The sequence below is a fragment of the Ischnura elegans genome, chromosome X (assembly GCF_921293095.1).
Source record: "Ischnura elegans chromosome X, ioIscEleg1.1, whole genome shotgun sequence".
NCBI lineage: Eukaryota > Metazoa > Arthropoda > Insecta > Odonata > Coenagrionidae > Ischnura > Ischnura elegans.
In genome coordinates, this window is record NC_060259.1 from 75,323,588 (window position 1) to 75,337,981 (window position 14,394).

The window sequence follows — 14,394 nt, forward strand, 5'->3', positions numbered from 1 at the left end:
AATGTCACGACTACCTTGTTTTTGCGCTTACCTTCTTAATATGACCGTTTTACAAGTCAGATGCGTAGCAGTACGTCGCAACCATAGGCTCTCGCATGCATCATTAATTATGTAATTTCACCAACACAGGCTGACCTTTCTATTGTATTTCAAGCAAATTGACCTAAATATTTAAAATATGGTTACTAATGAATCAATAGTAGTGAATTTCACAGCCGTTATTCGGTACTCGCGCTTCGACTGTTTGCCGAAAACTTCGTTGCTATTGATGCTCGTGCACTCACAGTTAGGAGGATGTGTCGACTTGATAGGTGTTATATCTTCTGCTATTGACTTAGTGAATTAGTGATTACAGTCCAGTGATTGATGAGTGAGTACTGAAAAAAAAATTACTAGCCAAGTTAGCACAATAGCTGAGTGGGAAAGAGTAATACAACTTTACCACTAAATTTAACCATGTGCCTCAACGATACTTTCATACGATTCATTAGATTTCGATATTCATTTGGCCAGGGTAACTGTTAATTTCCGACGGTTTTCATAAAATGAAAGTGATCATGAATTGCAAATACATCTTAATTAAAAAGATTGCATAAATCAATGAAAAAGGCATAAATCCAGCCAGGCATATACAGATGAGCAGAGATACACAACACCAGATTGTGATATTTACATTACAATTTCAATTCGCTGCCTCACATGCATTCTTCCACATCTTCACGTGGATGGCCTCTTGTATTAAAAGAATGAGAGACAAGGGAAGGAGAGTTTATTTAATGCCAATTACATGGCCTTTCAGATTCCGTGAAAAAATCACACTTCCAGCTCACTATCTCTCCTTAAATATTTTTTTCTCGGAGAGGTGGCCCATGAAGCCCACAGAAAGGGAAGTCACACATAACCACTTCATCGTGTATTTCAATGAAATTGACGCGATAAAAATAACATAATATGCCGCTAAAATGAAAAATAAGTTAATGGAAAGGAAAAATAATAAAACAAATAAATGTACTTTCATCCACACACCTTTATTGATAACATTTCTCTTAAATTTATAACAATTCCAGACATAAAATAACTCCAAATATCATATCAATGCTTTACTCAATCAGAAAAAAATTGTAGTTCAATTATGAGACATGTTTTTCAATTCTCTTCTTCGTATTTATTTATATATGTATTTTCTTTATTGCCTAATAATCTTAGGATTTGCTTATATATCTAGCTCATTGCACCACCCCAAGACCACCGTGTAGTGATACGACTCCTCGTTTGATGACGTGTGGGGTTTTGCGTTCCACCATACTGAAATATGATGTATAAAATAAATTGTTAATATGCGAGGATAAGCGAGTCATTTGTTTATTAAGGCCTGGTTTCACGGTACATTAACACGTACGAGTAAATGTGTGAATGAATGAACGATTTTGGTGGACCGGAACGAAACATTTATGAATGCATGAACGGAACATTTATGAATATTAGAACTGATTCTACTTTCTGTTCATTCGTTCGCACGGTGGTTACACGGTGAATTTTCGTGTTCATTCATTTGGACATTATCTCATACGGGATAATTTACCCTGAAACAGGGCCTTTAGAGACGATTTTGTTTAACAACACAAGTATATCATCCCTTTTATAGTTGGAAATACCTTTCCCGGGAATCTCGGCGCCATTCCCGGAAATTCCCGGGAATACGCAGGAATAAAACGGATAGATTAATATTCAATGAAGGGGAGGGATTATTGTACAGAATTCTGTAATATTTTGTGGAATATATTGCATAAATATTCCATTTCAAGTAAGAAAATTTCGCTTTTCGCGTTGAAATCAATTTAATTTATTCTTAATCACTTATTGATGAGCTTGACATTTTGACCAATTTTCATTTCCCTGCATGGAAAAACGTAATCCAACAACGGAAATTCTCATTACCGATTTTCGAATATATTACCACATAATTACGACTGAAATAAGATTGACACTTCATTTTCCGGCTGGTTGGTTATTGTATCACTGCCCCTAATGTGGACTTAATATGTAAAATTATCTTGATTAAAATGACTACTGATTGATCACCTCTATAACTGAAAATCAGCTTTGCAATTATTCATTAAATAAAAATTGGATAAAATAAAAATATTTTTTCGCGGGACTTATCCATTAATATGGGTATAAACCCGACGGGAGACAAGAAAATAATTCACTAGAATAATTCCCCGGGAAAGTCTCCAAAGGCAACGTGTATTTTCGTGTAACAGTCCGCATTGGCTTGTAATACTATAAAACCTTTCCCATTGTGCAATCGTAGGATTTGCCAAAAAGAAGTAACTGAAAGGAGCAGATTATAAGAATGAAGTATACTCTACCTGATGCAGTCAATGATGGGGCACACGGAGAGACACAGCGTGCATCCAGTGCAGTCGTCGGTGACGTGAGGAACGTGAGTCAGAGCATCAAAAGTAATTGCTTGATATCCGGAATCATTGCAGGCCATGTAACACTTCCCGCAATTGATACACATGTCCTGAAACAGATGAATATCACGTGAAGCATTTGTTTAGCATTGAAGTACCCACAGCCCAATAATACTGATATGATATGGTGCAGTGGCGCAGCGAGGGGGGGGGGGGGTTTGGGGGATAAATCCCCCCCCCCCCAGGGCTCAGAGAAATTTTTAAGTTTAATCCATTTTACTTAATAGGATTGATATTGTTAATAAGATAGTGTAAGGATGAATAAAATATCCCTCAGAAAGCCGTAAAACTCACCATTTTGAACCATTTATCTTTAAAATTACGCAATTTATTAATCTCACACCTACCGCTTATCCTGGTAGGTATACTATACTCCCACACACCCCGGTATTAGTTGCACTTAAACACCCCCCCAGCCTTAATTCCTAGCTGCGCCCCTGATATGTTGTATGGAGGGGACCGTCAACTGTATGTGAGAAAATGTCGAGTTTCTCAAAACTGAAATCTTGATCAAACTACCTAGCCATAAGAAATATTACTTAGAAATTAAAGATTCACTATTAAGACGAAAAATATTAATTCCAATCTTTCATTTAGGTGTTGATTGATCCTGAGCACCCAAAATGACGTCTTACGCTAGCTTTTAGCCTTTTCTACCCCGGTGGATATAGCATATTTTAATTTTATCAAGTTCTTTTGCTGCTCGCTAAGGATCATGCTAGAAAAATATTGGGAAAGTTGATGACATCCCTGTATTGCTAAAAAGTAATTAGTATGATGAGAGGCCCAAGTTTTTTTCAGTCGCTTAGAGTGAAGGTTGCAAATCCACGGATCACTTTCCTTGCAGGGCCTTTTTTTCAGATTTTACAGTAAGAATTTTACTAATTCGCTTTCCTAAATTAAACAATGATTTTGGAATAAACTCTGTATACTACTGCGAAGAAGAATAAAAATCTGAAATATGATGCCAAAAAGCTATGAAACGCGTTGGATAATTAATAATTACATATTATTAATAGTTAAATAATGCAGCAGATTATTATGTTTTCATATAATTATTACGGTACCATGTATAAACAAAAAAAACACCAAACTTTAAACTGGACCTTGAAATTTCAATATTTTAAATTATTAATGAAATGCATTAAGGCCGTTTAACATAATTTCGTCGGTTAGCTGGATGAATTTCTCATTATGTCTTGCAAATGCGCGAATGCAAAAATGAAATAAGAATGGCCTATTTTCTCATCTAATGTCCATGCATTCTCGCAAGCTTTCTAGCAATTCGCCTAATTATACGACCCAATGTTGACTGCTCCTTCGTACTCATGCCAGATTCGACAATTGCCTGCCCCGTGAAAAACGGCCTTTATAAAGTAAGAATCATTATCGCAATGTAATCTAACTTTAAACTATGTTCCAGCATAAGTTATTCAAATTATTAAACTAGGATGTAAATACTTACGTCGTTAATGAGAGCAACAACTTGTTTAGAATTATCCAGTCGCTTGTACGGTCCAATGGCCTTGAGTGCTTTGCCAATTTCATCTTTTACCTCGGGAATTTTCGATGAAGGTTCAAATGGAGGCCTGCTGTGTAGGTCATGATCAGGCTTCAATATGTCTGCCTTTAATTTTTGTTGAGCTATTTCTTCTTCTCTCTTACTTTGATACGGTCCAAAATATGGCAAGCTCTGAAAAATGTCAGAAAAATGGTTAGCGCGTCCAGTAAAATAAATCGACATCGCTCACCTGCGAACGAATTCGGATTTATGTGAAACGTTTACTATTAGAATCAATATTATATAAATATTAATATATAATATATTATTAATATTAATATTTAATATTTTTTACAGAAAAGATCGATTTTTTAACATTCTCAGGTCGCTCACAAGCCCTCAATGCAATAAATTAAATATGATCAATTTTTTCAAATCAGCAAAGAAATGTCATTTTTAGGGATACAACGTAAAAGTGAAATAATTTAAAGCCATAATTGACTCTATTTTTGCGTCCGAGAATTCGTTTTTCGGTAGTATAATATTTAAATGTGTATCATAGTCAAGCTAAACTTAGAGTACCTAGCAGTGATACTATTTATCTACTTGAGACCATTAGTTACAGCTGCATTTAGAGCTCTTGAGCAGACTTTTAAAATCGATCTGACTTTTTAGAGCATCGATTCAAATCCCTATTTCATTAAAAAGGCGATTGAAATTGAAAATTTGAGAAAATTTAAAAAAATCAGCCACACTCTTGCTGGAGAGTAGGTACTTATTTTCTTACAATGGGTACAAGGCACGACATGAATTGATGGCAATAATTTTTAAAAAATTTAATCGCCAGAATATGGAAAATTTTCTTAAAAAAGATCAAAGCTGTGGATGTACTAGTTCAACAAAGTCACATTCAAGGTATTTCTCCCAACTGAGATGTGTAAATCACACAATCTCCGTTGTTGTCAATCGCGTTTGCAATCGAAATCGTTTCCCAAGGTTCAGCGCAATCAATAATCAATATTTGAACATGAATGCCTATGGTGGAAAGTGGAAAAAAATATACTATGAAATGGATACCAGAGTCAGGACCGACTCAAGGCAAAATACTTACCCGGGCAAACTGGTTTTGTGTCGCCCCGTTACCCCGCTTGGAATGGAATACCAATTTTAAAATTTATTTTTACAAACTTTAAGTTTTTATGTAATTTTTATTTTATTTTTTAAACTTTTTTAAACTTTAAAAGTAATTTTTTTATGTTTGGGCGTTTGGTTGCCCTCCCAGCTACGTTTCCCCGGGGAGTCGCACGGGTTGCCCGGCCCTCAAGCCGTCCCTGACGACAGTGACTTAAATCTATGGGCTTTGTATATACTTACGCCATTCGGGGACATCTGTATGACCCCTGAGGTCCCCACTGGAATCTAGAAAGGTTTAATAAAAATTAGAACAATAAACCTTACACCTAAATCACACGATTATCAAAGCCCTTTTGAATGATCGCTGCAACTACGCAAAAAATTGCATGTATTCATTCATGATCATTTTCAGGGATGGCTCCAGATGTGAAGACGCCCATTGCCTATTGCATCATTTCCGCTGGCTCCTTTTTCTACCAGTGAAAAAGCGATTTAGCTAAAATGCGTGTTCTGCGATGCAACTCCAGTTTTACAGGAAGCAAAAATTTTATAGATTTATGGTTTCATCGGTGGATGATATGCCCGAGATTCCTATCAGGTTGTCTACCGGGCGAATGACTTTTAATCCATCACATGAATCGGCAGTTCATTCTTCTACCATATTCAGGGGTGTAGAGTTCAATTAAGTAATATTCCAGGTATCTCTTCCATTTAACATGCCTGAATGACAGTATTCAACCCTCCATGTTCAGCGGAAACAGCTCACTCTTCACCCCTGAAGATGGTAGCCAAGTGAGCTGCCGAAACGTTGGAAGTGGACAACTGGAGAAGAATTAGTGCTACACTGATTTCAAATAATGCATCCGCCATTTTGTCATCCACCACAGTGATGGTGAGCTCATACCCAAGAATACTTCGCCCAAAATATAAAAATGTTCAGGGTAGTCCCTTCTATGCCAAGGCTAATTTTTACGAATTTTGACCAAAAATATGTCTCCACAGCAAATGCATCCGTCAACATAATTAGTTTGCATATTCCGATACGTTCCGATAGACACCCCTTATAGTACTAGATGAGCGGATTTGATTCGGTGGGCGATTGTTGAGCGTTTATGCAGTGGACGTATCGATTCACTCGTACGGAGAAAGCCACCAGTGATTTTAAATCATAGGTTTTACATTCGTTTAACAAACTCCTTCATGTGTTCCAAACTCCTCAGGAATTATGACATTGTAGAATATGGTAAAAGAGTTTTAAATATCCTATAGTTTCCACTGCGCATATTAATTGTGTCCTTCCAACTTTTCTGGAGGAAGAGTTCTCGGGTTTCCAGCCGGGTCCAAGGGTTTTTCTGCACCGACGTTTCGAAGGCTAAGTCTGCCATCGTCTTCAGGGTGAATGGACTAGCCAAGATGTGTCTGTCAAGACCATTCACCCTGAAGACGATAGCCTTCGAAACGTCGGTGCAGAAAAACCCTTGGACCCGGCTGGAAACCCGACAACTCTTCCTCCAGTCTATTCGCCGGGAAAACCTTGGATCCTTCATTCCAACTTTTCTACTTACTACACATTTTGTACATATGAACTTATTGATTAACATTTGCCTCTTATGCATATTTTTGACGTTCCATATTCTAAATATGTTCAATACTCGCAAATAAATGCAATTTCATTTAAACTATTGCTTCAGGTGCATGATACACCCGTGGATCCTGTTTTTATTCTGATGTCCTTTTCATACTAACCTTCGCTTGAGAATCCTTCAATGTGAATGTTCTTTTTCCCTTCTGGTGGACCATAGTCGGAGGTGACTGACCATCCCAGTCCTTCAATTCATCGATACTATTCAGATAGAGCAGAGTTTTAAGGCCGGTGATGTAGTCCTCTACCACAGTAAAATCTTGATTCTGCACTGCACTGCCAACCTGTGTAAGTCAAAAATCTTTAGGAAGTACATTCACAGAAAAGAAACCATTCAAACGATGGATCAACCTGTGAGATGATTACACCGATTTTTTGTAAAGAGGCAATGGCATATCTAGGGTTGAATCAGAGGCAAATTAATTAAATTATGGAAATTTTGAAGAGATGGAAATTTTTGAGGAGGCTCTAGAATAAGTTAAACAATCTTAGCAAACGATGTTTAAAATTGTTGATGAATGTACTATACAGCAAAAATAGCAATAAACTAACTTTAGAGAGGAATTAACGTGACATTCCAGTAATAGGAGCACATTTAGGGCCGATTTTATAAGGTCTGATTAGCTTTAACTGGAACACGATGCTGTAGTAACTCTAACTTGAGATTCTTTTTTCATTTTTAATTCATCCCTGTACCACCGAAAGTAGCACCATTGGCCTATTATATCGTTTTTGTTATCTTAAAGATCAAATGTACACGAACATCCATGCCCTGGTTAGGAGCAACCCACCCGGAACTCGAACCCTCGACCTCTTGTGTCGCAGGCAAGAACTTTATCCAGCCGCCACGGAGGCAAGCCATTAACACGTAGCAACCACAACCTGACAGCCACCGATGCCAGCCGGGTAAATTCAAAGTATTAGTCAAGGGGACTGTATAGAAGAGGCCCAATTCCGTCCCATTGCCACATCAGTCGGCCATTTTAATCGGCTTTCAAATATGTCCGCGGCGCTGTGATGACCGCAATGCGATCCACTGTTTTCCAATATTTTGCAGTATAATGTTTGTAATTACGAGGAATAGCATTTAAAAGTAATAAATTTGATAGATCACGTCTAAATTCAAATAAGTTTCGGTTAAACCCCCTAATCATACCTTATTTTTCCGAGAAACTCGGATCAATTTGTCCGCCAGCGACGCGAGTGGCGACTTTTGTAAACCCATTTAAATGCGCGGTAGTTGACAACATATTTAGTGGCCGACTTAAGGATCTTCTTTTGTTATATTCATGGTATTAGTTTAGAAAGGTAGTTCATAATAACGTTTAGATAAACAAATAATCTTAAGTGGATGATAATATTGTGGGGGCCCAAACCGGGGATCTTGTCCCGGGAACTTTTTTAAGTTGTGAGTTTTAAGTTTTTTAAGCATTTTAGAAGAGTCGTATGATCAACATTAGAAGCCTGATAACTCGAATCTCGACATCTGGACACTCCGGGGAAAATCGACAAGCCTGACACATTTTTTCCTAACACCCATAATCTTAAGTGGATGATAATATTGTGGGGGCCCAAACCGGGGATCTTGTCCCGGGAACTTTTTTAAGTTGTGAGTTTTAAGTTTTTTAAGCATTTTAGAAGAGTCGTATGATCAACATTAGAAGCCTGATAACTCGAATCTCGACATCTGGACACTCCGGGGAAAATCGACAAGCCTGACACATTTTTTCCTAACACCCATAACGAATTTTTGAGGGGGTTCGGTCCCCCTCAGGCCCCATGGAGTCGGCGCCACTGCTCTCATTTACATACTCCGAAAAAAACTTCGAAAAAACGAGGCAGTATATAACCGGCCCTCAGGCATTTTCACGGGGATGACATTCACATCGTTTTGCGATGGAGCCTTGGAGAGGATTGTTTTTTTCCTCACCTGTACAACGGAGGCACCAGCGTGGATGAATTGAAGTGCCACATCAGCAGAGTCGATACCGCCGATGCCCATTATGGCGAGACCAGGGAGGGCGTTGGCGATAGCGGAGACGGCACGTAATCCCATGGGGCGAATAGCGTTCCCAGACACACCCCCGTACGTGGTGTATTTACTGGTGCCCACAGCGGGCCAAGGCGTTCCATCACCTTTCAGGCTCATTAAACCGGAAACGGTGTTGATGGCAGACACACCATCTGCTCCACCTGGATGGCATAAGTGGAAGCGTTTAAAATACAAAAGGCCACACACAAGAAATAAAAATAGTAATAATGCAAATAATAACAATTCATGTTAAAATAGTTCTTAAAGTGTAGGTCAATGTATGTCATGCAAAATAGTTTTAGCCAACGTTTCTGTTTATTGTAAAATATGTATTTATAAATATGTACAAAGTTAAGCCCTGTATATTTATATGTTAAGTATATTTATTTAAAATATCAATTATATATTTATTTATTTTTATATTTAATTTTATATTATATATTTATTTATATCAATAAATATGTACGAAGTTAAGCCCTAATGATAGTTTAAAATAAACAGAAACGTTGGCTAAAACGTTTTTGCATCACATACATTGACCTACACTCCAAGAACTATTTTAACGTGAATTAAACGAGGTCAAGATAAGGAAAAAAAATAATAACAATAATAATAAAATGGATAAAAAGGTACATGAAAATAATAAATTTCGGTCATGTCTGCATGAAAGGTTTCACAGAACAGATTTTTTAAGCAAGGAAATTTGTTAAAAGAAATAATTGCCTTTGTGTATGTTACTAAGGTATTGGGTACATCGTCAATTCATTATTATTATATTCTTCGGTATAGTCCTGCTAAGCATAATACTTATCAGTAAGTTCCAGGATTATCATTTCTAGTTGCATCAATTTGCATCTTTATGCACATATAGTTAAACATAAATGCAATATTCATATTAATGGACTTTATTATTACTATATGGAATGGAAATGGAATTATTATTATAATCATATTAATTCATATATAACTCTTATACTCAAATATCATCACTAAAGCATACAAATATTATAAATGCGATGGTGGTTGGCGTAACATGGTGAAACTCCTTCATGATGCACAAAGGTTAAGAAAACACTTAGCTGTTTCACAAAATAAAATATATATTGCGACCGGTTTCGATACAGCGTATCATCATCAGCCAGATGATGATACGCTGTATCGAAACCGGTCGCAATATATATTTTATTTTGTGAAACAGCTAAGTGTTTTCTTAACCTTTGTGCATTACAAATATTATGTTTAAACCTTTTTGACACAACATGTACCATTTACACATGTAACATCAGCGCTTAGATATTTCCAGTAGGTGTTTTTAAAATTGATTTTTGTATTATTTAATAGATTGTATTTGCTTCATTTTATTTGGTAAGCCATTGATTGACTTGGTATCTTAGCATTCATTCTGTTTACTTAGTTATTACTCTATCTAATAATAATAGTAATAATAACAAAAATGATAAAAATAAAACTATAAATTATATTCTAAATACCTTCATGTGCTGCTCTCGCTATTGAGACAATGTCAGTGATGTTGGGAGTTAATTTGATGAAGACTGGAATTTTAACGTTTCCTTTCACCCATCTCGTAATATTCTCCACTAGTTCCGGTTTCTGTGAAGACGTATAAATTCATCACTTACCCTTAAATTTCATTTGCATCAAATGCTAAGTATCAAGGTGATATAAGTGCAAAATAACAATAGGAATACAAACAGAAAACGAGAAAAAGAGAGATAGGGCACAATCACAGAAGTCGGACAGAAATTTTCGCACGGAGAGGTGATGATGGCCGAAAATGCATGAAAATTAAGAACAGATACCTTCATCGAAGACTTGCCTTGAGTTTTCTCTGGTTCATTGGAACAAAAACCTGCTCATACGAGCCACGCATCGGTGGTGTTTGGCCAATGTCGAATTGAATGTATGATCTTAGGTTTTTCCGACGTATCAGTTGCAGAAAAGTTTCTCGGGTTTCCGACATGTCTCCGGGGATCTTCGGAAGATGCCAGTCGCGGATCGAAACGTCGGGAGACATGGACGACATCAACCGGTGGAAAACCCGAGAAACTTTTCTGCATCGAATTGAATATTTCCAACGTTGAATTTTTATCACTCATGATTATATGAACACCGGTAGACCTCACATTAAGTGTGAAGTAATCATACTGAGTGTGAAGTTTTACCTATTTTTTCATCATGAATGTGTGACTCTCCCTCAAAGTGACGCAAGGAACAATTTCCCACAAAACATGAATAAGGATAAAAACAAATCTCACCTGCCCACAGGCCAGTCCCATTCCAGATTCGCCCATGCCGTGAGGACAGGACAAGTTCAGCTCAAGAGCATCTGATCCAGCATTTTCCGCCATTTTACTGAGCTCCAGCCAGTCATCTTTATTAAAGGAGCACATGATACTGGCTATTACAATCTGAAAAAAGAGGGAGGGGACAAAATATGAGAGAGGTAAACTGGGTTATGAGAAATTAAAGGTCACATTATGAGGAATGATGGCCTGATGAAAATAATCGTAGGACAGGTGGAAGTGAAGAAGGTCAAGGGACGGCCCCGAATGAGTTACATAGGACAGGTTATAAAGGTAGTTATAGAGAAGAAATGCGTCGCTATAAAAGGCTAGCGGATAGGAGATGATGGATTGATGATGGCCGAAAATGCATGAAAATTAAGAACAGATACCTTCATTGAAGACTTGCCTTGAGTTTTCTCTGGTTCATTGGAACAAAAACCTGCTAATACGAACCACGCATCTGTGGTGTTTGGCCAATACCCAATTGAATGTTTCCAACGTTGAATTTTTTTCACTCATCATTATGAGTGCACCTATGATTGAGAGTGCTCCTATGGTTGACCTATACTAATGATTTGATTTTCGCCACATAATTCCGGATTTCCTCCAGATAGAAATTTCTGTTTGTTTATTGCATTATTAAAATATCCACACTTAAATGAAGCGTTCATTGACCCAGGTTTCATTCAAGTGTGCATTATTACTAAAGAAAAGTTTTTCTTCCGTCATCAGAATTCCGCAAGATCAAACTTGAGGCAATCGACTTATGATGATGAGTAAACAAAATCCAAGGTTTGCTAATACTATTTCGGTTACTTGGGGCATCGGATAGTAAGGAAACCCACATTTTTGGGACGAATATCCAAAAACAGAGCAAAATCGGGCGTTCACACAGTTATTGCAATTCATTTTTTGCACAGATGAGGTTAAAATTCAGAGAGAAACATATTCTGCATCGGGGCTGAACCAAAGTTTAGAGCTGCGAAAGGTAGTCTCCTTCATGAAGAAAATAGGGTGGTTTCCTATTATTTTTTATTGCCTAAATCGAAAGATTATCACTCTTGGAGTACGTGTTTCACGCATTTAGATTTTTAAATGACGATATCTATTTTTCGCGATTAAATGAAAAGTGAAAATTTTCAAGCGCGCGAAAACGCGACGGCTATGTAGGAATGATGGGAAAACTCCGAGTGACGTCGTTCTGGTTCCCGCTGTCGCCGTATGATTTGACCTTGCGGCGAGGCCTTGAGCACTGATACGACGCAGGCTGCTAGCAGGTAGCAGAGTACCCCGCTAGCTGGTAGCGCTTGGCTTAAATAAGGATTATTAATACCTTATCAAACAGTAAAAACCTTCCGACCTTAGCCAGTATTAATAGGTGATTATTAAGACATGTTTCCCTGAGCTCTGTGCCTCATACATTGGTAATCTCAGACGATGTAAAACTCCTATCTACTCGTATAGAACCTAGGTCCCTGTGACGTCACGTGGAGTGACATCGCATGGGCGCCAATCTGTACTTTTCTAATAAGGATAAAATTGACCCTTGCCATTCGTCTAAACCGGCATTTCTAAAATCAAATAATTTGCATATTATGAATACACTAATGGTGGGTAACGAATCGCAATCAATGCCTTTCGTTTTCTTTGATGAAGGACACTTCCCTAATAACCCCCCTCCCGAAGTGTAGATCTACGTATATATGATGCTGTATTCGTGGGTGGGATAGTGGGTGACAGGACGTAAGTCCACTGGATATTGCCCAGTTGATGTTTAAAACTAAAAACGGAGACTTTCTCTAGACCTTCAGGCTTATGATCCGATTAAGTAAAAAAAGGGAAAGATGGGTTGGCAAAAAGAAAGACAACACCTAAGCTGTGAAAGGCATAAAGATTAAAATAAGGACTAAATCAATTAAAACAAAGTAATCACTGGCGATCTTAAATTTAATCCACTAACGGATCGCCGTTCTCCAGAGAAAGTTAATCAAGTATTGAGTTTAACATTAATGCAATGAAAATTAAATCGCTTTTTAAAGGTGAGTGGTATGGCAGGCAAATAAAAAATATCCGTTCATCTCTGGTCGTATCTGGTCGCATACCTTTTCTGGGAAATCTTCTTTTAGTTCTGTAACGCTCCTGCACCAATATTCGGCGGTTTTCTCTGATATTAGCTCGATGTTAAGGAATGAGCCTTGGTCCGGTCCATAATGATGGCGTGATGTGCTTCCTTTGACGATCCTGGGAGACACATTTGTCACCAGATCCTTGGAGAAATCCGTAGACAAAAATTAATGTTTTTATTTATTTATTTTATTTAAGGAGATGCTCACATACATCATTTCTTTCAATTTATAGTGACGCAGTAACAGACATAAAATTTTAACATAAAAAATTTGAACAGAGAGCAGTGGCATAAGATAGTAAAGAATAAAATACAAGGCACGAGGAAGGGGAGGTGGAGAGGGAGGTTTATTTGTTAGCCGAGGAATGGGACATGGCAAGTTTGATAAATGAGTTTAAGGGCAGAAAAAACGGATCAATATTGTCTGGTAATGAATTGATCAGGGAGCAAAGGCGGTGTTGGAGTGAGCGCTTAACGAGGGATAGACTAGGGATAGGCGTATGGAGTAAGGAATGTGTACGAGTGGGTCGGCAAGGCACTCTGAAATTAATGGAAGAAAGCAAATCAGGACAATCATTCTGTGAATTTAGAATATTGTAAATAAGTTTTAAGTCTGTTTTAATTCTTTGTTTGGAGAGATCAGTCATTGATAGAAAAGATAGGAGTGAGGTGGTGGGCATGTCGCGATGTTGAACTGATTTCACTAAGGTGTCTTGCTAGTTAAACATATTTAGTACAATAGCATTTCTGTATGAAGGAATTTTAAATATTATGAATTGATCTCTAAAATAATACAGCTTCTCACAGTTCCGTGTTAATTATAAATCTCCTTTTATGTACACCATGCCCATCAAATTTATCAATCATATTTAACTCATCTCAACAGCATTTTGGCGGATAATTTACTCTAAACTTGAACATCAAAAGTAAAGAGAACTAAATCAATCACATCAAATAGTAAGCGTCAAAATTGTATGGTGTAGCGCTATATAGTTCAAATTTGAAAGAAACCGTGGTTTTCAGACTGACTTTTAAACGCTTTACATTCCTCAAAACGTCTAAAAGTGCTGCATAAAACAATGTAAGCAGCGCTAAAAAAATAATATGCATACTCGATATCTGACCAATGGCTAGCGTTTTGATAACCTTACTTATATTGTACTTTTTGCATATA

General features: G+C 37.4%; 1 protein-coding gene across 4 annotated transcripts in view; it reads right to left on the bottom strand.

Moving 5' to 3' along the window:
- Nucleotides 1–1,007: 1,007 nt before the first annotated feature.
- Nucleotides 1,008–14,394, bottom strand: part of LOC124170737 (dihydropyrimidine dehydrogenase [NADP(+)]) — a 48,767-nt gene continuing 35,380 nt past the window's right edge. For 2 of the 4 annotated variants that reach the window (XM_046549640.1, XM_046549642.1), the window contains exons 13-21: nt 13,198–13,362; nt 11,066–11,218; nt 10,280–10,400; nt 8,688–8,950; nt 6,862–7,041; nt 5,353–5,400; nt 3,946–4,173; nt 2,373–2,530; nt 1,008–1,305 (exon numbers count right to left, since the gene is read on the bottom strand). In XM_046549640.1, coding sequence (XP_046405596.1) covers nt 1,227–1,305; nt 2,373–2,530; nt 3,946–4,173; nt 5,353–5,400; nt 6,862–7,041; nt 8,688–8,950; nt 10,280–10,400; nt 11,066–11,218; nt 13,198–13,362 — 1,395 coding nt within the window. In that variant the 3' untranslated portion in view covers nt 1,008–1,226. The remainder of the gene's footprint in view (nt 1,306–2,372; nt 2,531–3,945; nt 4,174–5,352; nt 5,401–6,861; nt 7,042–8,687; nt 8,951–10,279; nt 10,401–11,065; nt 11,219–13,197; nt 13,363–14,394) is intronic. The other 2 variants (XM_046549643.1, XM_046549644.1) reach the window with 2 other exon arrangements.